This window comes from Coregonus clupeaformis, chromosome 16 (genome assembly GCF_020615455.1).
Source record: "Coregonus clupeaformis isolate EN_2021a chromosome 16, ASM2061545v1, whole genome shotgun sequence".
In the NCBI taxonomy this organism is placed as follows: Eukaryota; Metazoa; Chordata; class Actinopteri; order Salmoniformes; family Salmonidae; genus Coregonus; species Coregonus clupeaformis.
Window position 1 is genome coordinate 6,744,699 of NC_059207.1, and position 25,565 is coordinate 6,770,263.

The 25,565-nt window shown below is 46.3% G+C and overlaps 1 protein-coding gene across 1 annotated transcript in view; it reads right to left on the reverse strand.

The window, feature by feature from the left end:
• Window positions 1-18,100: 18,100 nt before the first annotated feature.
• mtmr12 (myotubularin related protein 12) overlaps window positions 18,101-25,565 on the reverse strand; it is a 27,846-nt gene continuing 20,381 nt past the window's right edge. The window contains exons 14-16 of the mRNA XM_045225900.1: window positions 20,598-20,756; window positions 20,200-20,459; window positions 18,101-19,202 (exon numbers count right to left, since the gene is read on the reverse strand). Of these exons, the coding sequence (XP_045081835.1) occupies window positions 18,848-19,202; window positions 20,200-20,459; window positions 20,598-20,756 (774 nt within the window). The 3' untranslated portion in view covers window positions 18,101-18,847. The remainder of the gene's footprint in view (window positions 19,203-20,199; window positions 20,460-20,597; window positions 20,757-25,565) is intronic.

The following is a 25,565-nucleotide window of genomic DNA, read 5'->3' on the forward strand; positions in this document are numbered from 1 at the left end:
CTGTGATCGGGTGGGTGTGTCTTGTCTGTTTAATGAACATTAATAATGGCCTCCCGAGTGGCGCGGCGGTCTAAGGCACTCATCACAGCGCTAGAGGCTTCAGCCACGACCCGGAGTTCGATCCCGGGCTGTATCTAAACTCGGCTGTGATCGGGGAGTCCCATGGCCGGCACTCAATTGGCCCAGTGTTGTCCGGGTAGGGGTTTGGCCAGGGGGGCTTTGGCTGGCTCATCTCGCTCTGCGAGCTCCTTGTAGTGGGCCGGGTGACCGGGTCGTCAGTTGAGCGGTGTTTCCTCCGAAAAAGTGTAAAAATACAAAAAAACAATGAACTACTGATTTCATTTGGATGGCGCAGCCATGGCTGCACAGACCCATAACATAGACCTAATTAAACTCAAAAAATGCTATTCTATTCTTTTGAAAATACATTTTATTTAGTCTTATAATGTTTCTTAGGACCTGCCTAAACTAATTAATAATGGATTTCCTTTTGATGGTGTATATTCTCAATGGATTTATTAAAAATAGACCCCACCCACATCTACACACCACTACTACCACTCGTGCCCAGCCTGTCGGCATTCCAGCACGGGACGTATAAAAGATGCAGGCAAGAATGTGTCAGAATGGGCCTGTTTATAAGGGCAAAAATACATGAAATACATCGGTGACATTTTGCAGCATTTTTTTTAACCTGTTTTGTATCAGCCCAAATGTGCCCTCATGATACAATAGAGAGAAATAGCTTTGTATTTTCATTTGCTTGGGAAGATAAAGGCAATGCAGAAATACTTTCACAACGCAGATTTTTTAAACAGTCGCTTTTTGTAAACATTACATTTACATTCATTCTTAGCAGACGCTCTTATCCAGAGCGACTTCACAGTTAGTGCACATTATTCTTTTTCATACTGGCCCCCCGTGGAAATTGAACCCCCAACCCTGGTGTTGCAAGCGCCATGCTCTACCAACTGAGCACCTCCCTGCCGGCCATTCCCTCCCCTACTGGGCCAATTGGCCCATTGGTCTCCCGGTTGCGCACCGGCTACTGTCAACCTAGATTCGAACCCAGGATCTCTGGTGGCACACTACACTGCAATGCAGGCCTTGAACCACTGCGCCACTCGGGAGGTCAGATTGGTGGTTAGTATAAAAGTTTATACTCATCACGATTGTTGAGATAATGGGCATACTGCCAACGCTAGAGTGGCGCTGCGAGGACCTATCTAGGGTAGATAAACAGGTGCATTATGGTGTCTGATTAGGATGTGCGTGACCTGAAACATACCTGAGTAAGGTTGTGCTTGCATCTCATCTAACTCTCCGGCGTGATATTTCACATACACATATTAACAAAGATGGCATAAGATTGATTGCTTAAAACAGATCAATGCTCTTTGGTTTTGCTACTGTTGTTTTTGTCACACTCTGGGATGCGCAGGACTTGAACCACTTAGAAAGTGGAGTCAGTGAAATGGCATTTGAACATTTAGGGCAGTCTCTCTGTAAAGTCACTGGCCACACACCAGCTCATGGATTTGACAGTAAAACTATCACTTAAATAGCAGAACCATTGTCATGTTGATAACCATGGCTAGTGAGTCGTTTTTAAGTTAACTAACAGAATCAAAACTCAAAAAGGACAGGCGGTGACTCTTCTGTTTCCACGCTCGCACCGGGCCTGCGTCATACCAAACGGCGGTCACAGACACCGGGAATCTTCAACAGTTGTCCACCCTCACTGCCACCCGGTAATGTTGTGGAAAATAACCACTTTACTTTATTACAAATAAGGTCTTACAGAGTTTTTGTTGCATCAAGAACTGACTTTATTAAAGTTTCAACAAAGCCGGTACCTCTGCAGATTGGCACCCCCTTACGCTTTCCCCTCCATCTTATATATCCCTCTTCAGTTTCCCGCTCTTTTATTGTCTCGCCCACTTCCTTTGTCTCCGAGGGCGGCTAAATCGACTTTTATTATGCACATAGAACTCCAACCAATCACTCAATCCCCCGTCTTGCACACACTCTCATGTTTGGTTTAACCATGACAAGGCCCTAAATCCTTGAAACATGCACAAACCCCACACACACAGTGATGACCCAATTCAATTCCTGGCCCAGTAACAAGAAATCTAACTCTATGCTCTTAATTAACCCAGTTCTACCTCAGAGTCCATTAAACTCTACAGTTCATTAATAATAATGGACCACAGTAAATCACTCCTTTCAATGGCACCCTGTTCCTGAGAGCAAAGCAAATTGGGTATTTTCCCCAGTTTCATGGCGTGGAGCTCCCTTTCCCTCTGGGCGGAAGAAACACCCAATCCTTCCATCAGTGCTCAGACTGTCCGCCAATAGGCTGAGAGAGGCTGGACTGAAGGCTTGTATGGCCTGTTGTAAGAGCAGTCCTCACCAGACATCACCGCCAACAACGTCGCCTTGGGCACACCAAATCCACCGTCGCTGGACCAGACCGGACTGGCAAAAGTGCTCTTGGGCGAGTCGCGGTTTTTGTCTCACCAGGGGGTTGATGGTCGGATTAGCGTTTATCGTCGAGTAATGACGCGTTCCGAGGCCTGTACTCTGGGTAGCGGGATTGATTTGGAGGTGGAGGGTCCGTCCTGGTCTGGCGGTGTGTCACAGCATCATCGGACTGAGCTTGTTGTCACGTGCAGGCAATCTCAACGCTGTGCTTAAGGGACATCCTCCTCCCCTCATGTCATACCCTTCCTTGCAGCTCATCCTGACATTGCCCTCCAGCATGACAATGCCACCAGCCATACTGCTCGTTCTGTGCGTGATTTCCTGCAACACCAGGAATGTCAGTGTTCTACCATGCCAGCGACCCCGGATCTCAATCCCATTGAGCACGTCTAGGACCTGTTGGTCGGAGGGTGAGGGCTGGGGCCATTCCCCCCAGAAATGTCCGGGAATTTGCAGGTTGCCTTGGTGGAAGAGTGGGGTAACATCTCACAGCAATACACTGGCAAATCTGGTGCAGTCCATGAGGAGGAGATGCACCGCAGTACTTAATGCAGCTGGTGGCCACACACCAGATACTGACTGTTTACTTTTGATTTTGACCCCCCTTTGTTCAGGGACACATTATTCCATTTCTGTTAGTCACATTTCTGTGGAACTTGTTCAGTTTATGTCTCAGTTGTTGAATCTTGTTATGTTCATACAAATATTTCAATAGAAAACACGCTATAGGTTAATTACAGTCAGATGGCATAGCGTATTCTTTTTTGACGGGTGTGCAGGAGTTTTTGGTGGTCTGATTTAGATTCGTTTCTGCTTATAATTCCCGAACATGTTGAGTCGGCTATTTGTTAGTCCAACTTGTCTATAATTAGATACATGCTGCTTCTCTTCTGTCGTTACATGTTGCCCTGGAAGAATAAATAAACCCTTGCTCACCAGAGTGACGTCATAAATGAATGCTTCAATCTAGTTGACGTCGGTTTCTCTGGCGTCATAGTTGACATCGGTAAGGTAAAGTTCTCTCTCTGTCATCTCTGCCTCTTTCACGGAGCAGACGTTCAGGGACCAGGAAAATGCAATAAATAAAAAAAATGGGAAAGGATTTCCTGTGCTAAATTTCCAAATGACATCAGTTTGACCGTTGTAAGGAAATAGAATGCTGTGAAAAAAACAACCCAACATGTTTCTGATAAGAGTTCAGTTCGGCTTAGATGCATATTTGATGTGGTTGAAATACTAATCAGCTGATAAAGGTAAATTAGATAGCATCTGTAGAGGTGCTAACTGCACATTCGCATTCTCTCAAGATGCTGAAAGAAATCATATTTCTCCCTCCCTGTTCCAGAGTGAAAATGTAGCTTACATTTGGTGGATCATTTTACAGCAAGAAATGCTCAATTCTGCAGGAGTTAATATTAAGGCTATGTGAGCGGTTATAAGCGTACAGTCAGTGTCCAGATTTCAGTTTCCATTTAACCCATCTTAACAGTAGGCTACAGTTCCCTTGGCGTTCCATAGGCCTATTTGAAGTCCCGTCTCTTGTGACTGTCGAATTTGCACAGCGCCTCACAATCATCACACATAACGTGTCGCGGCTCTGCTATCATCCTCTTTTACAACTTCACCAAATCTTTTCCGACACAACTTTTCTGGCCCTCCCTTCTCTTTATTTTCAACTGTCCACTTTTCTCTTATTGAATTAAATGAGGCGTTGTCCTTTTTGCCTCAGTGGATTGACATGAACCTTTTTCTGCCTGTTACCAAAAGCATTTGGAGATTGGGGTGTTTTCACACATTCTCTCTCTCTCTCTCTCTCTCTCTCTCTCTCTGTCTGTCTCTCTGTCTCTCTCTCTGTCTCTCTCCCTCTCCGTGTCCAGACTGCTGCGAGTGCGCACTCACCTTCTGGACAGTAGCAGCATCCAGTGGATGGAATGAGCCGAGCGCTTCGTGCGCTATTCAAGGGACTGCGCGAGGAGGTCCAGACAGAGCTGGCCTGTTGAGGCGACAACCTCACCTTGGATGCACTCATCGCGGTGGCCATCCGTCTGGATAACCTACTTCGGGAGCGTCGGCACTCTCGCTTCTCTCCCTCCCTCAGTGAACCCTGGATCGGAGCCTGAACTCACGGAGGTAGGGGTCACCACGCCCCTCCGCGGCTGCAGACAGCTGGGGGCTCTGTCTCTATTGTGGTCAAGGAGGGCACCAGCTCCAGCAGTGTCGGTGTTTCCAACTCGGGATCCACGGCAGAGGGGGCAGTCACGTGATCTTCCACCTCCTGGGGCAGGTGTGTATCTCCCTCTTCATCACTTTCTGCCAAACCCTTTTTGGTGTCGATCACACTATTTGGCTGTCCCTCTTGTGCTGTTTCTACAGCGCTAGTGGATTCCGGTGACACGGATTTTTATTAACCAGACTCTTGCCTCCTCTCTTAACATCACCTCATACCCGCTCTCCTCTCCTTTCCCGGTTCAAGCCTCGTAACTCAGCCATTAGGTTCGGGACCATCACACACATCCACCAAACCACTCACCCTCACCGTGGAGTCAGTCCATCAGGAGAACATCCCCTTCTTCATTACCAGTGCACCAGCTCACAAGATCATCAGTCGGCCTCCCTTGGCTTCCAGCGCCATAATCCCACCATCTCACGGTCGAGGATGAAAATCACGGACTGGGCACCCGAATGCCCGAGGACCTGATTTCCGTCCCCTGTGGTTTACGTCGGTTTGAGAGTCCTGTGGTTGCCCCTTCAGCCCCAACATTCCGGAGGTATGCCAGGACCTGCTGGAGGTATTTTCCAAAACCTGCGCCACCTTTCTCCCTCCTCATCCGCCCCTAGGACTGTGCCATCGACCTGCTTGCAGGCTCTGCGCCCCGCGCAGATGCATCCAACCTCTGTCGGTGGCTGAGGCCATGGAGGAGTACATCAGGAGGTGCTTCAACAGGTTTTCATCCGCACGTCCACTTCTCCTGTGTCTGCAGGCATCTTCTTGTGCCAAAGGAGGCTGGAGGTTACGTCCGTGTATTGATTACAGAGGACTCAATGAGATCACCACCAAGTACCGTTAACCTCTCCCGTTGGTGCGGCAGCCATCACCTCCCTCCCTGTAGGCTGTGTAGTCATTGTTGGTAATCAAGCCTACGACATCTGGGCGGCCAGGTAGCTTAGTGGTTGGCGTTGTGCCAGTACCGAAAGGTCGCTGGTTCTAATCCCCGAGCGACTAGGTGAAAATCTGTCGGTGTGCCCTTGAGCAAGGCACTTAACCTAACTGCTCCTGTAAATCGCTCTGGATAAGAGCGTCTGCTAAAGTACCAATTTATTTATTTTTATTTTTACATCTGTGTAGTCTGCAAACTTGATGATTGAGTTGGGCGTGCGTGGCCACGCAGTCATTCGTACAGGAAGCGGGCTGAGCACGCACCCTTGTGGGGGCCCCCAGTGTTGAGGATCAGCGAAGTGGAGATGTTGTTTCCTACCTTCACCACCTGGGGCGGCCCGTCAGGAAGTCCAGGACCCAGTTGCACAGGGAGGGGTTCAGACCCAGGGCCCCGAGCAATGGCGAGCTTGGAGGGTGCTATGGTGTTGAAGGCTGAGCTATAGTCAATGAACAGCATTCTTACATAGGTATTCCTCTTGTCCAGATGGGATAGGGCAGTGTGCAGTGTGATGGCGATTGCATCGTCTGTGGATCTATTGGGGCGGTATGCAAATTGAATTGGGTCTGGGGTGACAGGTAAGGTGGAGGTGAGATGATCCTTAACCAGCCTCTCAAAGCACTTCATGATGACAGAAGTGAGTGCTACGGGGCGACTAACCATTGTTGGGGAGTAGTGAACTACATGTAGTTCAACTACTAATTTAGCTACATTTTGCTGTAGCTTGGTGGTAGTTGAACTAAATTCAAATCTAGGTAGTGTTTTCAGTAGTTAATCACTTTTTTTTTTTTTTTTACCATGTAGCGGTGTAGCTAACTACTGGAACTACACACTACTGTTTCACCATGTAGCGGTGTAGCTAACTACTGAACTACACACTACTGTTTTACCATGTAGCGGTGTAGCTAACTACTGGAACTACACACTACTGTTTCACCATGTAGCGGTGAGCTAACTACTGGAACTACACACTACTGTTTTTACCATGTAGCGGTGTAGCTTAACTACTGGAACTACACACTACTGTTTTACCATGTAGCGGTGTAGCTAACTACTGGAACTACACACTACTGTTTTACCATGTAGCGGTGTAGCTAACTACTGGAACTACACACTACTGTTTTACCATGTAGCGGTGTAGCTAACTACTGGAACTACACATACTGTTTCATCATGTAGCGGTGTAGCTAACTACTGGAACTACACACTACTGTTTTACCATGTAGCGGTGTAGCTAACTACTGGAACACCATGTAGCGGTGTAGCTAACTACTGGAACTACACACTACTGTTTTACCATGTAGCGGTGTAGCTAACTACTGGAACTACACACTACTGTTTGTTGTCATGAGGATCACGTCGGGTGAGGTTGTGTTTTCTCTAGCAGGAGGTAAGCTTGGCTTCTTATATGGTGTTGAGTAAAGCTTAAACCATGTATTTAGATTGTAGGTAGGTATTGTAGTTAGGTATTGTAGGTAGTTTATTTAGGTAGTTTTGTAGGTAATTATTGTAGGTAAGTATTGTATTCGAGTGAGCCCGGTGAAGCACGAGGCTAGCTAACCCACTGCCTGGACCGATAGAGCTAGCGGGTAGCTACTGGTAACTTTTAGCAACTGTGGATAGTTGTTTCCAATGTTATTTCACGCTTAAGAGTACCTGTAATTAAGCCAGCTAGCTACCTACCATTCAGCTGTTTTTCTAACCTCATTATCTGAAGCATTAACGTTAGGTAGTTAGTAGCTACTGTACTTAATTACAGCTACTGATTGCAGAAGACCAATGTCTTCTTGTCTGCCACCCAGACAGCTGGCGTCGGGTAAGTTTGGCTTTATGCATAGCTTGGGCTTTGTCGAGTAAGGCTTAAACTATGTATTTAGATTGTAGTTGGGTATTGTAGCTAGGCATCGTGGGTTGTTGTGGGTAGTTGTTGTATGTAGTTATTGTAGGTTACTTTTGTATTCGGCGGTCAACTAAATACAATATCCTTTTAGCCAGCTACATTCGTTCGCAGCGACGCCGTTTTTCAAACAAAGTCAACACAGCAGCCATTGCTAGCTAGCCAACACTACCAGCTAGCTGTACTGTAGTAGCTAAATACAATATCTTTGTGCTAGCTAGCCAACGTTTAATTATTGCTGCGTTATGAAAGAACTAGACACGGACACGAATTATCTGTTTAGTGTGTTAACACACTATTGGTAGTTTGTTGTAACCAAGTACTGGTGCTAAACTGTGTGTTATTGGATGCTAGCATGCTAGTTAGCTATGGCGTCATAGTTAGCTAGCTGAATAAAGTAAGTTGAGTCTATTCCTTGAAACATTGAACCGCTGTAGTTTACAACAATTCCTAATTTCTAAAGTGGAAGTTGGGAGAGTTTTATTCGGGTGGTTCAGTGAAACAATTATAGTTTCTGAGGTGGAAGTTGGGAGAGTTATATTTGGGAGTTTTTTGGTGAGGGAGGCCCTGCTCTCTCCTTTCCCAGATGTTTAGTTCATTTCATTCCGATCTCCTCTGCATTATTGTAGCCATCTGCTACAGCCTGTCAACTATGCCTCTGCCTATCCCTGTTCTCTCCTCTCCGCGGGCTACACAAACGCCTCACACCGCGTGGCTGCTGCCTCTCTAACCTGGTGGTCCCTGCACGCACCACACACCTGGAGTTCAGGTCTCAGGCAGCCTCTGGAACTGCCATTCTGCTGCCAACAAGGCTGACTTCATCCCAGCCTATGCTACTCCTCCAGTCCCTCGACTTCCTGGCGCTGACGGAAACATGGATTACCACTGAAAACACTGCTACTCCTACTGCTCTCTCCTCGTCTGACCATGTGTTCTCGCATACCCGAGAGCATCTGGTCAGAGGGGTGGTGGCACAGGAATCCTCATCTCTCCCAAGTGGTCATTCTCAATTTTTCCCCCTAACCCATCTGTCTATCTCCTCATTTGAATTCCACGCTGTCACAGTCACTAGCCCATTTAAGCTTAATATCCTTGTCATCTATCGCCCTCCAGGTTCCCTTGGAGAGTTCATCAATGAGCTTGACGCCTTGATAAGTTCCTTTCCTGAGGATGGCTCACCCTCACAGTTTTGGGGGATTTCAACCTCCCTACGTCTACATTTGATTCATTTCTCTCTGCCTCCTTCTTTCCACTCCTCTCCTCTTTTGACCTCACCCTCTCACCGTCCCCCCTACTCACAAGGCAGGCAATACGCTTGACTTCATCTTTACTAGATGTTGCTCTTCTACTAATCTCACTGCAACTCCCCCTCCATGTCTCCGACCACTACTTTGTATCCTTTTCTCTCTCGCTCTCCTCCAACACTACTCACTCTGCCCCTACACAGATGGTAATGCGCCGACGCAACCTTCGCTCTCTCTCTCCCACTACTCTCTCCTCTTCCATCCTATCATCTCTTCCCTCTGCTCAATCCTTCTCCTCCAATCTCCTGATTCTGCCTCCTCAACCCTCCTCTCCTCCCTTTCTGCATCCTTTGACTCCCTGTGTCCCCTATCCTCCCGGCCGGCTCGGTCCCTCCCCTCCAGCCCCGTGGCTTGATGACTCATTGCGAGCTCACAGAACAGAGCTCCGGGCAGCTGAGCGGAAATGGAAGAAAACTAAACTCCCTGCCGACCTGGCATCTTTTCACTCCCTCCTCTCTACATTTTCTTCATCTGTTTCTGCTGCTAAGGCCACTTTCTACCACTCTAAATTCCAAGCATCTGCCTCTAACCCTAGGAAGCTCTTTGCCACATTCTCCTCACTACTGAATCCTCCCCCCCTCCTCCCTCTCTGTGGATGACTTCGTCAACCACTTTGAAAAGAAGGTTGACGACATCCGATCCTCGTTTGTTAAGTCTAATGACACTGCTGGTCCTGCTCACACTGCCCCTACCCTATGCTTTGACTTCTTTCTCCCCTCTCTCTCCAGATAAAATCTTGCGACTTGTGACTGCAGGCCGCCCAACAACCTGCCCGCTTGACCCCATCCCCTCCTCTCTTCTCCAGATCTCCGGTGACCTTCTCCCCTACCTCACCTCGCTGATCAACTCATCCTTGAACGCTGGCTATGTCCCTTCCGTCTTCAAGAGAGCGAGAGTTGCACCCCTTCTCAAAAAACCAACACTCGATCCCACTGATGTCAACAACTACAGACCAGTATCCCTTCTTTCTTTTCTTTCCAAAACTATTGAGCGTGCCGTCTTTAGCCAACTCTCTTGCTATCTCTCTCAGAATGACCTTCTTGATCCAAACCAGTCAGGTTTCAGGACTGGTCATTCAACTGAGACTGCTCTTCTCTGTGTCACGGAGGCTCTCCGCACTGCTAAAGCTAACTCTCTCTCCTCTGCTCTTGTCCTTCTAGACCTGTCTGCTGCCTTTGATACTGTGAACCATCAGATCCTCCTCTCCACCCTCTCCGAGCTGGGCATCTCCGGCGCGGCTCACTCCTGGATTGCGTCCTACCTGACCGGTCGCTCCTACCAAGTGGCGTGGCGAGAAGCTGTCTCCGCACCACGTGCTCTCACCACTGGTGTCCCCCAGGGCTCAGTTCTAGGCCCTCTCCTATTCTCCCTATACACCAAGTCACTTGGCTCTGTCATATCCTCACATGGCCTCTCCTATCATTGCTACGCTGACGATACACAACTAATCTTCTCCTTTCCCCCTTCTGATAACCAGGTGGCGAATCGCATCTCTGCATGTCTGGCAGACATATCAGTATGGATGACGGATCACCACCTCAAGCTGAACCCTGGCAAGACCGGAGCTGCTCTTCCTCCCGGGGAAGGACTGCCCGTTCCATGATCTCGCCATCACGGTTGACAACTCCGTTGTGTCCTCCTCCCAGAGTGCGAAGAGCCTTGGCGTGACCCTGGACAACACCCTGTCGTTCTCCCCTAACATCAAGGCGGTGACCCGATCCTGCAGGTTCATGCTCTACAACATTCGGAGATGCGACCCTGCCTTACACAGGAAGCGGCACAGGTCCTAATCCAGGCACTTGTCATCTCCCGTCTGGATTACTGCAACTCGCTGTTGGCTGGGCTCCCTGCCTGTGCCATTAAACCCCTACAACTCATCCAGAATGCCGCAGCCCATCTGGTGTTCAACCTTCCCAAGTTCTCTCACGTCACCCCGCTCCTCCGCACACTCCACTGGCTTCCAGTTGAAGCTCGCATCTGTTACAAGACCATGGTGCTTGCCTATGGAGCTGTGAGGGAAACGGCACCTCCGTACCTTCAGGCTCTCATCAGTCCCTACACCCAAACGAGGGCATTGCGTTCATCCACCTCTGGCCTGCTGGCTCCCCTTCCTCTGCGGAAGCATAGTTCCCGCTCAGCCCAGTCAAAACTGTTCGCTGCTCTGGCACCCCAATGGTGGAACAAGCTCCCTCACGACGCCAGGACAGCGGAGTCACTCACCACCTTCCGGAGACATTTGAAACCCCACCTCTTTAAGGAATACCTGGGATAGGATAAAGTAATCCTTCTACCCCCCAAAAAAAATAAAAAATAAAAATAATAATAATTGTAAAGTGGTTATCCCACTGGCTATAGGGTGAATGCACCAATTTGTAAGTCGCTCTGGATAAGAGCGTCTGCTAAATGACGTAAATGTAAATGTTTCACCATGTAGCGGTGTAGCTAACTACTGGAACTACACACTACTGTTTTACCATGTAGCGGTGAAGCTAACTACTGGAACTACACACTACTGTTTTACCATGTAGCGGTGAAGCTAACTACTGGAACTCCACACTACTGTTTTACCATGTAGCGGTGTAGCTAACTACTGGAACTACACACTACTGTTTTACCATGTAGCGGTGTAGCTAACTACTGGAACTACACACTACTGTTTTACCATGTAGCGGTGAAGCTAACTACTGGAACTACACACTACTGTTTTACCATGTAGCGGTGTAGCTAACTGCTGGAACTACACACTACTGTTTCACCATGTAGCGGTGTAGCTAACTACTGGAACTACACACTACTGTTTTTGCTAACATTAAAGAGTGAAGTAGGCAAGACTCTCCTTTCAGCATCAGCCCTTCATAACGGTCACTTGAAACATCGTCTTGTGTTTAATAGGCTAAATTACACATTCTGTTAACGTCTTACTCCAGAGTGATCCGTTCTTGCAATTTGTAACCTGACATTTCAGATAACATATGATAATTTATCACAAATTAGTTTGGATGTCGTGAACTACTTTTTAAATGTAAACTATATTTTTCTTAAGGGTAGCTTTAGTGTAGCTTAACCTTAACCTTAGCAAACAGTTGCTTATCAACAGAAAGTTTGTTGATAGTATGACCATCTGTAGAGCATCTACAGATGGACTTTCCGGACTGTCCAAATAGAGTGTGACCGATAATGCTTATTGCCAAATAACAGCAGCCTGAAAATATGGATCAATATTTTGTTAGGCTCATGGAGTTGTTAGGCACATGGAGGGACAAATTATATTTGAATGGCGTCAGCATTTTATTTTCATCCATTTTGGAGTAGAAAAGTCACCAGGGCTGAAAAAAAACATTTACAAAAATGTTTAGAATAAGGATGTAACGTAACAAAATGTGGAAAAAGTCAAGGGGTCTGAATACTTTCCAAATGCACTGTATACAGTCCTTTTCGGCTGAGTGCAGGGCTCTGAGATCAGCAGTGAACCAGGGTTTGCAATCTTTTAATTGCATAATCATCAGCAATCTAATTAAGCTATGACTGGGTTTAACATTTTATGATACACACTGATCATCTGACAAATGTGATGTTCTTTACAGTATCAGGCAGGGAGACAATGTAGGTGATTCAGACATCAGTAGTGCAAAGAAAATATAAAACAATACAGTTAAAGACTGGAACTTTGGCGACTATTAACTACTTTTTTTTAAACCTCCCGCTTTTGGCCTGGATGTGTCAATGTGTAGTTCATACGTGCATAATATATGAGCAGAATTACTGTCTTACCTCAATTAGTCACGAAATCCCTAGTTTGAAAGCGACTGTTTTTCTGTAAACTGTGCTGTGACACTTTCCCTACCTCTTCCCCCACGTGGGCCAGCCCCCTAGCAATTCGCGTTGTAGCCAATGAGCCCCTCTCCATTTGAGTGCCAGCTAGCAAGATGCACACAGAGGAGAGAGAGAGAGAGAGAGAGAGAGAGAGAGAGAGAGAGAGAGAGAGAGAGAGAGAGAGAGAGAGAGAGAGAGAGAGAGAGAGAGAGAGAGAGAGAGAGAGAGAGAGAGAGAGAGAGAGAGAGAGAGAGAGAGAGAGAGAGAGAGAGATGTAGTATGCCATTTTCAGGGAACACTTTTGGAAACTTTAAGAAATACTACAAAAGTACCAGATAATCACTCCTCTAATCTGTAATTTTACCAACAATGCATTTTATTTTTCTGTATTCAGTGCTCTCTGAAGACAATTTCATTCAAGTACAGTAGGCAGCAGTGCAGTTGGTCCGTAAGAAAATAAAAGTTTTCATTTTATTTTCTAAATAACTTCATAACTACAGTACAAGTGCATAAAGATTGTCAATTGCTTATTTTTAAATGTCTTGTGCCCACAATGTGGATGAGAGACATGCCATTCCTGAAATGGATAGATGTCAAAATGCATGCATTCAATATGGACATTTACGTTCATATTTGGGTATCAGTTTCAATATATACTGAACAAAAATTAAAAACGCAACATGTAAAGTGTTGGACCCATGTTTCATGAGCTGAAATCAAAGATCCCGGGCCTCCCGCAGCGGTCTAAGGCACTGCATCGCATTGCCGGCCGTGACCCGGAGACCCATGAGGCGGCGCACAATTGGCCTAGCATCGTCTCCCGAGTCCGTAGGGGAGTTGCAGCGATGAGGGAGAAAAAAGGGGTAAAAGTACAAACATTAAAAAAAAAATTAAAGATCCCAGAAATGTTCCATACGCACAAAATTATTCAGACCCTTTGACTTTTTCCACATTTTGTTACGTTACAGCCTCATCAATCTACACACAACACCCCATAATGACAAAGCAAAAAGTTGTCTTTTGTGTGTGCAACGTATAAAATAAAAACAACTGAAATATTACCTTTCCATCAGTATTCAGACCCTTTACTCAGTACTGTGTTGAAGCACCTTTGGCAGTGATTACAGCCTTGAGTCTTCTTGGCAAGCTACAAGCTTGGCACACCTGTATTTGGGGAGTTTCTCCCATTCTTCTCTGCAGATCCTCTCAAGCTCTGTCAGGTTGGATGGGGAGCGTCGCTGCACAGCTATTTTCAGGTCTCTCCAGAGATGTTCGAACGGGTTCAAGTCCGGGCTCTGGCTGGGCCACTCAAGGACATTCAGAGATTTGTCCCGAAGCCACTCCTGTCTTGTCTTGGCTGTGTGCTTAGGGTCGTTGTCCTGTTGGAAGGTGAACCTTTGCCCCAGTCTTTCATCAAGGATCTCTCTGTACTTTGCTCCGTTCATCTTTCCCTCTATCCTGACTAGTCTCCCAGTCCCTGCCGCTGAAAAACATCCCCACAGCATGATGCTACCACCACCATGCTTCACCGTAGGGATGGTACCAGGTTTCTTCCAGACGTGACGCTTGGCATTCAGGCCAAAGAGTTCAATCTTGGTTTCATCAGACCAGAGAATCTTGTTTGTCATGGTCAGAGTCCTTTAGGTGCCTTTTGGCAAACTCCAAGCGGGTTGTCATGTGCCTTTTTTTGAGGAGTAGCTTCCGTCTGGCCATTTTACCATAAAGGCCTGTTTGGTGGAGTGCTGCAGAGATGGTTGTCCTTCTGGAAGGTTCTCCCATCTCCACAGAGAAACTCTGGAGCTCTGTCAGAGTGACCATCAGGTTCTTGGTCACCTCCCTGACCAAGGCCCTTCTCCCCCGATTGCTCAGTTTCGCCGGGCGGCCAGCTCTAGGAAGAGTCTTGGTGGTTCCAAACTTCTTCCATTTAAGAATGATGGAGGCCACTGTGCTCTTGGGGACCTTCAATGCTGCAGAAATGTTTTGGTACCCTTCCCCAGATCTGTGCCTCGACACTATCCTGTCTTGGAGCTCTATGGCTTGGTTTTTGCTCTGACATGCACTGTCAACTGTGGGACCTTATATAGACAGGTGTGTGCCTTTCCAAATCATGTCCAATCAATTGAATTTACTACAGGTGGACTCCAATCAAGTTGTAGAAACATCTCAAGGATGATCAATGGAAACAGGATGCACCTGAGCTCAATTTCGAGTCTCATAGCAAAGGGTACTTATACTTATGTAAATAAGGTATCTGTTTTTTATTTGTAATACATTTGCGTACATTTCTAAAACCTGTTTCATTATGGGGTATTTTGTGTAGATTGATCAGGACAATTTTGTTTTAAATACATTTGAGAATAAGGCTGTAACGTAACAAAATGTGGACAAAGGGAAGGGGTCTGAATACTTTCTGAATGCACTGTATATATAAACAGAAATGAACTAAGTTTGTCATAAGCTTTCATGACACTCATCTCAGTTGTGCAGCCACTAGACTATAGTTGTCCTGAACTGAACCATTTCAGTCATCAGCTCATTTACAGCCTGGTCCCAGATCTGTGCGGTCTTGCCAACTCCTAAGGTCACACAACACAAAACAGATCTGGCAAGCTTTTCTATTGTGTGGGCTAATATACACTGAGTGTACAAAACATTAAGGACACCTGCTCTTTCCATGACATAGACTGACCAGGTGAATCCAGGTGAAAGCTATGATCCCTTATTGATGTCACTTGTTAAATCCACTTCAATCAGTGTAGATGAAGGGGAGGAGACAGGTCAAAGAAGGATTTTTAAGCCTCGAGACAATTGAGACATGGATTGTGTATGTGTGCCATTCAGAGGGTGAATGGACAAGACAAAATATATGTGCCTTCGAACGGGGTATGGTAGCAGGTGCCAGGCGCACCGGTTTGTATCAAGAACTGCAACGCTGCTGGGTTTTCCCACGCTAAACAGTTTCCCGTGTGCATTAAGAATGGTCCATCACCCAAAGGACATCCAGCCAAATTGACACGACTGTGGGAAGCATTGGAGTCAACATGGGCCACCATCCCTGGTGAATGCTTGACACCTTGTATAGTCCATGCGCCAACGAATTGAGGCTGTTCTGAGGGCAAAAGGGTCTGCTAAATGACTAAAATGTAAATGTAAAAAGGGGGTGCAACTCAATATTAGGAAACCCTTCACTCACTCTTCCTCCTCCTGACATTAGAGTGCAGTTATTCCTGTCACCAGCAGGGGGCTCTGCATTACAATAATAACCAAACACACTGTACATTTTCCGGAAGAGGAAATCATCGAACCAGCCTAGCAACCAGCCTAGCAACCAGCCTAGCAATCCAGTCATTAGTGCTGAGCGATTAGTGCTTTTTGACGTCGGTTCGGTTTGATTATATAAATACATTTTTTTTTAAATCAGCGTTTTAGATTTAGAAAATAAATAAATAAAATGAAATGCATTATGAAAAATTGACATTACATTGATTTTAGAGCTTTTTAATGAAAATTCCAAAGCGAAAAACTGTGAACATTCAATTGCCAAAACATTGAAAATATTCCATTGTCTCTGTCAGGTCCACATTGGGTAGACATCAATAGAAAAATAGTAAATTACTATGAAATAATACAATATTTCAGTTGTGTATATTATTTAGTTCTGATTTGATGACTTTATAAATGTTTTATTCCTTAAAGTCATCATCTCATCTCTGCTCAGGCAGTAGCAGTCAGTCAGCCAGTTATCTCTGTTCTCCCCGTACTGTCCTGTCTTTAGTCATCCTATTTCGCTAGCCTGCCTAAGTATGCTGCAGAGCTGTCTGACCAAATTATTTGACTAGTTCTTCAAAGTAGATAAGGCATACTTTCACCACCTGTCTCAGTCCCTCGTCATTGTGTTGTGTGTGGTCTGTGTGTATTTAACCTGTCTCAGTCCCTCGTCATTGTGTTTGTGTGTGGTCTGTGTGTATTTAACCTGTCTCAGTCCCTCGTCATTGTGTTTGTGTGTGGTCTGTGTGTATTTAACCTGTCTCAGTCCCTCGTCATTGTGTTGTGTGTGGTCTGTGTATTTATCCTAACGTAGCAGGCGTAAAAGTGTATCCGTCCAGAGATCTATATATAATGACGAGACGCTCATGTCTCCGCCCTAATAATGGGAGTTGTTGTCCCAAAGGAGGGAAGGCAGGCGACAAGTTTAGGTCCAGAATAAACCCATTGCGCTTAGTTTGGACAGATTTTGTCGCCAGTTAATCCTCTCGCCTCGCCTTTTCCTCTCTGACCCGCCTCTTAGCCGGAACAAACTGGCGCAATAGATTATGGTCATTGTAGTTAATTACCACGTTTCTGCGCTGAACAAGGTTGAATATTTGCTTAATGAAAACTACAACTCCTTCAGCCAAGTTCTTGATTTACTTTCTCCGATTTCTCTCGTGAATTATTTGATTTGTCTAGAGAAAACGGCGCGTTGGGCTCACAAAAAAAACCGAACTAAATGGTGTTCAAGTAATTGAACCGAAGTCGGTCAATTAGTTGTTTATTAACAGAAAAAAAAGTTAGTTAATCGCTCAGCACTACCAGTCATCAAACCTGAAGCAATACGGTCCAGTAAATACTAATACACCACCATATTAAGAGCAGGATCATTGTTCTTGTATTTACACAAAAACATGATCCAATATGTGCAATTGACAATAATAAACAAATCAGTGATAAACAAAAATAAGAAAAGAAACATTGGGTATGCATGCACATCATTTTGCAGATGCAATGTATATCAACAACGTAATGCGATTGAAATATTTTTCAGACAATATGTCAGCAGAGGAATAACGCAATACAATAATTCCAAATGTGTAAGAGAATGAATGAATGAATGAATGAATGAATGAATTAGTGAGTGAGAGACAGCAGGCGACATGTGCAGTAGCACAAAATGTAGTTTTTTGGAAAGAGCACTTTGCCAGGGCCTTCTTCTCAATTCCTGAGGCTTACTACCATCACATTACATTTTAGTCATTTAGCAGACGCTCTTATCCAGAGCGACTAACATGAGCAATTAGGGTTAAGTGCCTTGCTCAAGGGCACAGACAGATTTTTCACGTAGTCGGCTCTGGGATTAGAACCAGCGACATTTCGGTTACTGGCACTACGCTCTTAATCACTAAGCTACCTGCCGACCGTTCAGTACAGTATGATATTGGCTTTGAATTCCATTCCACAGAGATTAAGAATAAAACAGTATGGAAGTTGTAAGGTTAAAAAAAAGAAAAAAAAGAAGCTCCCTTTCTGCAGTATAAAACATACCAGCTGGGCTCATTGGTTAACACATACTGTACACTTATGGCATAGTTGCATTTGATTTTGGTCCACAGATTGTCCATTATTGGGAAGCAGCACAAGAGAGAAAACGGGCTTCAACCCCATTAAGCAACCTCTGGTATTCCATCGAGAGACTAGCATTTTTATTTAATTAAAAGGCATACAAATCGTGATTAATTCTGTGCTTTACGGTGTGAATATGATGTGGTCCTGCCCTAAGCATGGACGTGACCTTTAACACTATAAGCTATTAGTCAGAATAGTGAGCTCCCTAGAGTCCTGCATATTAATGCTAATCTAAAGTGATATTTGCTGGCTTCTTGCCAAACCTATAAATTCAACAAAGTTTAGTGAAGTCTCTACACCAGGATTACTTCACAGCCTCACCCTTTAATTCCTCACAGCCTCACCCTTCCATTCCAACACGGTACTTCACAGTCTCACCCTTCCATTCCAACACACTAGCTCATTGGTTCCTACCAGGACAGTAGTTATGTATTTTAGACCGTAAAGCTCTACGGTTCCTACCCTGACAGTAGTCTACTATGGACCCAGAGAGGCAGCTCGGAATTCTTTAAAAAGATGCCATTTCCTTTAAGCAAGCGACAGGACATAATTCAGTCACAGTTGTTGTTGTAGATGATCATTTCTCAACAGGTTAAATGTTGCTCACCACAGTTCTGCACAAAATGGTAGGCTATAGTTTTGGCCTTTCTCTGTCTAAAGCAGGAAACATGATGGTCATGTCAACGATGGCTTTGAGCAGTGAGCACTGCGAAACATACCTCACAGACCACCACACTTTAGTTCCCAGTGTACATACAGTAGGCACAGTAACAGGCCTCCCCCATTGGGTGTCTGATGCACTCCCTATCCTAGACCATAGACTGCAGGTCATCTCCATCATCCGCTCGATCAGCCAGGTTTCCTGCGATCCCCGTCACCATGAGGCTCTGAAGCAGGCTGGTCGGTATGGCCGGTTTGAACGACCAGTTCCTCGACGTCACGAAGGGGAACGACGACGACAGCCTCACCGAAGACCTGGATGCGATCTCCGCCGCTGTCTTGGCCCTGGGCCTCGCCCCCTTGTGGTTGGAGGCTAGAGTGCAGCCGTGACGGTCCAGCTCTCTCTGCAGCTCCTGAACCTCCCCCAGTATCTCAGAGACTTTACTCAGCACGGCCACTGGACCCCCTCCTAGGATCTGGACGTCATGGATCCAGCGCAGGTACCTTTTTCATAGAAAGACAGAACACTAGAATAGCCATTGGACATCCCAGTAATGTGACTCAAATGGCGGCCATCTTGGTCAGGGAATCTTTCATTTTAGAAACGTATCAACTATAGTCAAATATGGTATATATTAATATTATATAAAACAATGAATTTGTAGATATAATAAGTATGTATGTCGCACAATAGGTTTCTAAGCTCAAGGGTATTTTCCTGGTGAAATAAAGGTTAAAGGGTGACTGCACTTCCTGATATGGCCTCGTTTTAGATTTTGTTCATTAAAGAAATGATAGCGGCCATGACTAAATTAAAAGTAAACGTGAGTTGGTTTCGAGGGTGAGGGGGGTTTGATGTGGGTGTCTCGTGTGTGTTCGCAGGTGGGAAGAGTTAGCCAAATTATTTCACCAATTAGCTTCAGCCGGCTGGTGTGCGACCATGGCAAAGTTGGCTAGACTTTGGATAGCCAATCTCCGGGGATAGCTAATGTAAATGAGACAATATTTCCATGTTGTAGATCTTTTAATTGTCTCATTAAATGCTTTCAATAATTTTTATAATTTTTTATAATTTATATAGTTAGTCAGTTTTTTTTTGCTATTGACCTTTTAAAATATGTAGATTGTGTAATTTATTTATGGTCCTTAACGAGCCCCATATCGAATGTCAAACCAAATTGACCATGGGTAATACGATCAGGTTGCGTGCAGCTGTGCTTCGAATTGATGATTACTTGGGCGCTGCCAGCTGTGGGCATGATTTAAATAAACCTAACCTAAGGAAAACTGTTACCGTACTCTTCATTCCTATCATCTCGCAAATCTCAGTTTTGGACGAGACTGACTTTATGACCAAAATGATCCTATTTACACTTGGTAGTCCCTTTTGACAGTAGAATAAATGTTTGACTCAAATCAATGCCACATAGGCCATTTAATAAAAAAAAGGAAAAGTTGCTTTTTTTGGGGGAAGTCGCTCTCTCCCTCTTTGGGCAGGTACCTCTGCATCCAGACACGTATGGAGGGCCCGTCCAGGCAGGGGAGAAGCAGACCGTGGTAGTCCAGAGGTTTCGCCTGCCATGCCTCGTAGAACTCCCTGGCTGAAGAGGAGGTCTGAGGGGAGTCTGAGGGAGACAGCATCCAGCGACTGATCCTCTTTACACGGAGGATTTTCTTTAGGCTGTCCGCCTCGTCTTTAAAGAAGCCTTTCTTAGGGGGGGTCTTGAAGGCCGAGCTGGGCAGGGACAGTTGGCGCAGGTGCTGGAAGGTAGGAATAGAAGAGTTTTTAGTTTTTTTTTGTTCGAGACAGGTTTTATTTGATCAGCATAATGTTGGAATATAATAAACGGACAATAATACAGTTGAATGGAGTTGGAGATCGAGCGAGAGAAAGATTACCTTGGGCCTGTGTGATTTCCTCACAGACTTGTCCTGCTTGGGCTTCTCGGCATACAAAGGGTTAGTGAAGAGATCCTGTGCCTTGCAGTCAAACTGCACCGACCAGTCCCACACTGTAGGGCAGTTCAATGGGCCTCTTTGTGTGTGGGGCGACTCGGCCTGCCAAGACAAGCAAACACAGTCAGGCTGGGTGTGAGAGGGTGTATGGGGGGGGCATACTGTATGGTACAGGCTGGGTGTGAGAGGGTGTATGGGAGGGGCATACTGTATGGTACAGGCTGGTGGGGCTGTTTACCCTTTTGGAGAATGGCGGAGGGAGGACAGGCTCATTGGAACGGCTGGGACGGTAATGGAACGACGGTCACTGTTCAATTAATTCAATTCCAGACGTTACAATGAGCCCGTCCTCTGATTTAAAATGACACCAGCCTCCACTGGACCATAGGGGTACTGGTGTAACACAGCTAGGAGAGACAGGGTCTGACGTCCAGACATCTACACTACAGGGTGACACAGCTAGGAGAGACAGGGTCTGACGTCCAGACATCTACACTACAGGGTGACACGGCTAGGAGAGACAGGGTCTGACGTCCAGACATCTACACTACAGGGTGACAGCTAGGAGAGACAGGGTCTGACGTCCAGACATCTACACTACAGGGTGACACGGCTAGGAGAGACAGGGTCTGACGTCCAGACATCTACACTACAGGGTGACACGGCTAGGAGAGACAGGGTCTGACGTCCAGACATCTACACTACAGGGTGACACGGCTAGGAGAGACAGGGTCTGACGTCCAGACATCTACACTACAGGGTGACAGCTAGGAGAGACAGGGTCTGACGTCCAGACATCTACACTACAGGGTGACAGCTAGGAGAGACAGGGTCTGACGTCCAGACATCTACACTACAGGGTGACACGGCTAGGAGAGACAGGGTCTGACGTCCAGACATCTACACTACAGGGTGACAGCTAGGAGAGACAGGGTCTGACGTCCAGACATCTACACTACAGGGTGACACGGCTAGGAGAGACAGGGTCTGACGTCCAGACATCTACACTACAGGGTGACACGGCTAGGAGAGACAGGGTCTGACGTCCAGACATCTACACTACAGGGTCACTGGACCTTAACACCGGATCATCGCAAATAGCTAGCTGCAACCGAATGGATGTTGTTGGCTAATCACCACCGCGCCCTTAGCAAGCACCAGTTAGCCTTGAGCTAGCCTCGAGCCAGGCCCATCTCCCGGCTATCTACCTCTCTGTCAACCGGATGGGACCTCCTAGTGTCGACACGGAGCCCCGCCGATCCATCACAACTGGTCTGCCGACGTAATCGTCTGACGTGGTTTCAACAGGCTTCCCGTTGCGACGACCACGAAGATCCATCTGCTAGCCCCGGCCCGCTAGCACACGCAATCAACTGCCGTGCTTCTTGCTTGCCTGTGCTGTAGCAGCCATTCGAACTGCTCCCGGTCTCACCTATTGCTGTTCACTGGACCTTATGATCACTCAGCTGCACAGCTGATGCCTGCTGGACTGTTCCTTTACACGGTACCCCATCCTGTTTATCTGTTTAGCCTCAGCCCAAACTTTCGTCGCCATTACCAGTTGTTGTCTTATAACACCTGTGATTGCTTTATTCCTCTCTCCCATGTCAATATGCCTTGCCTATTGCTGTTCCAGTTAGTTCTTATTATACAATTTCACTGTAGAGCCCCCAGTCCTGCTCAACCAGCCTCAGAGAGCTCCTTTGTCCCACCCCCCATACACGCGGAGACCGGCTCAATCGGTGCCTCCAGTGATGCTATCTCTTTCATTGTTACCCAACGCTTAGGTTTACCTCCACTGTACTCATATCCTTCCATATCCTTGTCTGTACATAATGCCCTGAATCTATTCTACAACGCCCAGAAATCAGTTCCTTTTATTCTCTGTACTCAACGCACTAGAAGACCAGTTCTTAAAGCCTTTAGCCGTATCCTTATTCTACTCCTCCTCTGTTCCTCTGGTGATGTAGAGGTTAACCCAGGCCCTGTAGCCCCCAGTATCACTCCTACTCCCCAGGCGCTATCATTTGTTGAGTTCTGTAACCGTAAAAGCCTTGGTTTTTTGCATGTTAACATCAGAAGCCTCCTCCCTAAGTTTGAGTTATTCACTTCGTTAGCACACTCCGCCAACCCTGATGTTCTAGCAGTGTCTGAATCCTGGCTTAGGAAGGCCACCAAAAATTCAGAAATGTCCATCCCCAACTATAACATTTTCCGTCTAGATAGAACTGCCAAAGGGGGTGGAGTTGCAATCTACTGTAGAGATAGCCTGCAGAGCTCTATCATACTATCCAGTTCTGTGCCCAAACAGTTTGAGATTCTACTTCTAACAATCCACCTTTCCAGAAATAAGTCTCTCGCTGTTGCCGCTTGCTACAGACCCCCCTCAGCCCCCAGCTGTGCCCTGGACACCATATGTGAATTGATTGCCCCCCATCTATCCTCAGAGTTCGTACTGCTTGGTGACCTAAACTGGGATATGCTTAACACCCCGGCCATCCTACAATCCAAACTAGTTGCCCTCAATCTCACACAAATTATCAAGGAACCTACCAGGTACAACCCTAAATCCGTAAACATGGGCACCCTCATAGATATCATCCTGACTAATTTACCCTCTAAATACACCTCCGCTGTCTTCAACCAGGATCTCAGTGATCACTGCCTCATTGCCTGCGTCCGTAATGGGTCCGCGGTCAAACGACCACCCCTCATCACTGTAAAACGCTCCCTAAAACACTTCAGCGAGCAGGCCTTTCTAATTGACCTGGCCCAGGTATCCTGGATGGATATTGACCTCATTCCGTCAGTAGAGGATGCCTGGTTGTTCTTCAAAAGTGCGTTCCTCTCAATCTTAAATAAGCATGCCCCATTCAAAAAAGTCAGAACTAAGAACAGATATAGCCCCTGGTTCTCCTCAGACTTGACTGCCCTTGACCAGCACAAAAACATCCTGTGGCGTACTGCATTAGCATCGAACAGCCCCAGCGATATGCAACTTTTCAGGGCAGTCAGGAACCAATATACACAATCAGTTAGGAAAGCAAAGGCTAGCTTTTTCAAACAGAAATTTGCATCCTGTAGCACTAACTCCAAAAAGTTTTGGGACACTGTAAAGTCCATGGAGAATAAGAGCACCTCCTCCCAGCTGCCCACTGCACTGAGGCTAGGAAACACTGTCACCACGATAAATCTACGATAATCGAGAATTTCAATAAGCATTTTGCTACTCAATAAGCATTTTGCTACGGCTGGACATGCTTTCCACCTGGCTACCACTACCCCGGCCACCAGCTCTGCCCCCTCCGCTGCAACTTGCCCATGCCCCCCCCCCCCCGCTTCTCCTTCACACAAATTCAGACAACTGATGTTCTGAAAGAGCCGCAAAATCTGGACCCCTACAAAATCAGCTGTGCTAGACAATCTGGACCCTTTCTCTCTAAAATTTGCCACCGAAATTGTAGCAACCTCTTCAAAGGGGGTGACACTCTAGATCCAAACTGTTACAGACCTATATCCATCCTGCCCTGCCTTTCGAAAGTATTTGAAAGCCAAGTTAACAAACAGATCACCGTCCATTTGGAATCCCACCGTACCTTCTCCGCTATGCAATCCGGTTTCTGAGCTGGTCATGGGTGCAACTCAGCCACGCCAAAGGTCCTAAACGATATTATAACCGCAATCGATAAAAGACAGTACTGTGCAGCAGTCTTCATCGACCTGGCCAAGGCTTTGACTCTGTCAATCACCGCATTCTTATTGGCAGACTAAATAGCCTTGGTTTCTCAAATGACTGCCTCGCCTGGTTAACCAACTACTTCTCAGATAGAGTTCAATGTGTCAAATCGGAGGGCCTGTTTTCTGGACCTCTGGCAGTCTCTATGGGGGTGCCACAGGGTTCAATTCTCGGGCCGACTCTATTCTCTATGTATATCAATGATGTCGCTCTTGTTGCTGGTGACTCTCAGATCCACCTCTACGCAGACGACACCATTTTGTATACATCTGGCCCTTCATTGGACACTGTGTTAACAAACCTCCAAACGAGCTTCAATGCCATACAACACTCCTTCAGTAGCCTCCAACTGCTCTTAAAACACTAGTAAAACTAAATGCATGCTCTTCAATCGAACGCTGCTTGCACCCGCCCACCCGACTAGAATCACTACTCTGTGGACAACTACAAATACCTAGGTGTCTGGTTAGACTGTAAACTCTCCTTCCAGACTCACATTAAGAATCTCCAATCCAAAGTTAAATCTAGAATCGGCTTCCTATTTCGCAACAAAGCCTCCTTCACTCATGCTGCCAAACATGCCCTCGTAAAACTGACTATCCTACCGATCCTTGACTTTGGCGATGTCATTTACAAAATAGCCTCCAACACTCTGCTCAGCAAATTGGATGTAGTCTATCACAGTGCCATCTGTTTTGTCACTAAAGCCCCATACACTACCCACCACTGTGACCTGTACGCTCTCGTTGGCTAGCCCTCACTACATATTCGTCGCCAAACCCACTGGCTCCAGGTCATCTATAAATCACTGCTAGGCAAATCCCCGCCTTATCTTAGCTCATTGGTCACCATAGCAACACCCACCCGTAGTCTGCGCTCCAGCAGGTACATCTCACTGGTCATTCCCAAAGCCAACACCTCCTTTGGCCGCCATTCCTTCCAGTTCTCTGCTGCCAATGACTGGAACGAACTGCAAAAATCTCTGAAGCTGGAGACTCTTATCTCCCTCACTAACTTTAAGCATCAGTTGTCAGAGCAGCTTACCGATCACTGCACCTGTACACAGCCTATCTGAAATTAGCCCAAACTACCTCATCCCCATATTGTTATTTATTTTGCTCATTTGCACCCAGTATCTCTATTTGCACATCATCCTCTGCACATCTAGCATTCCA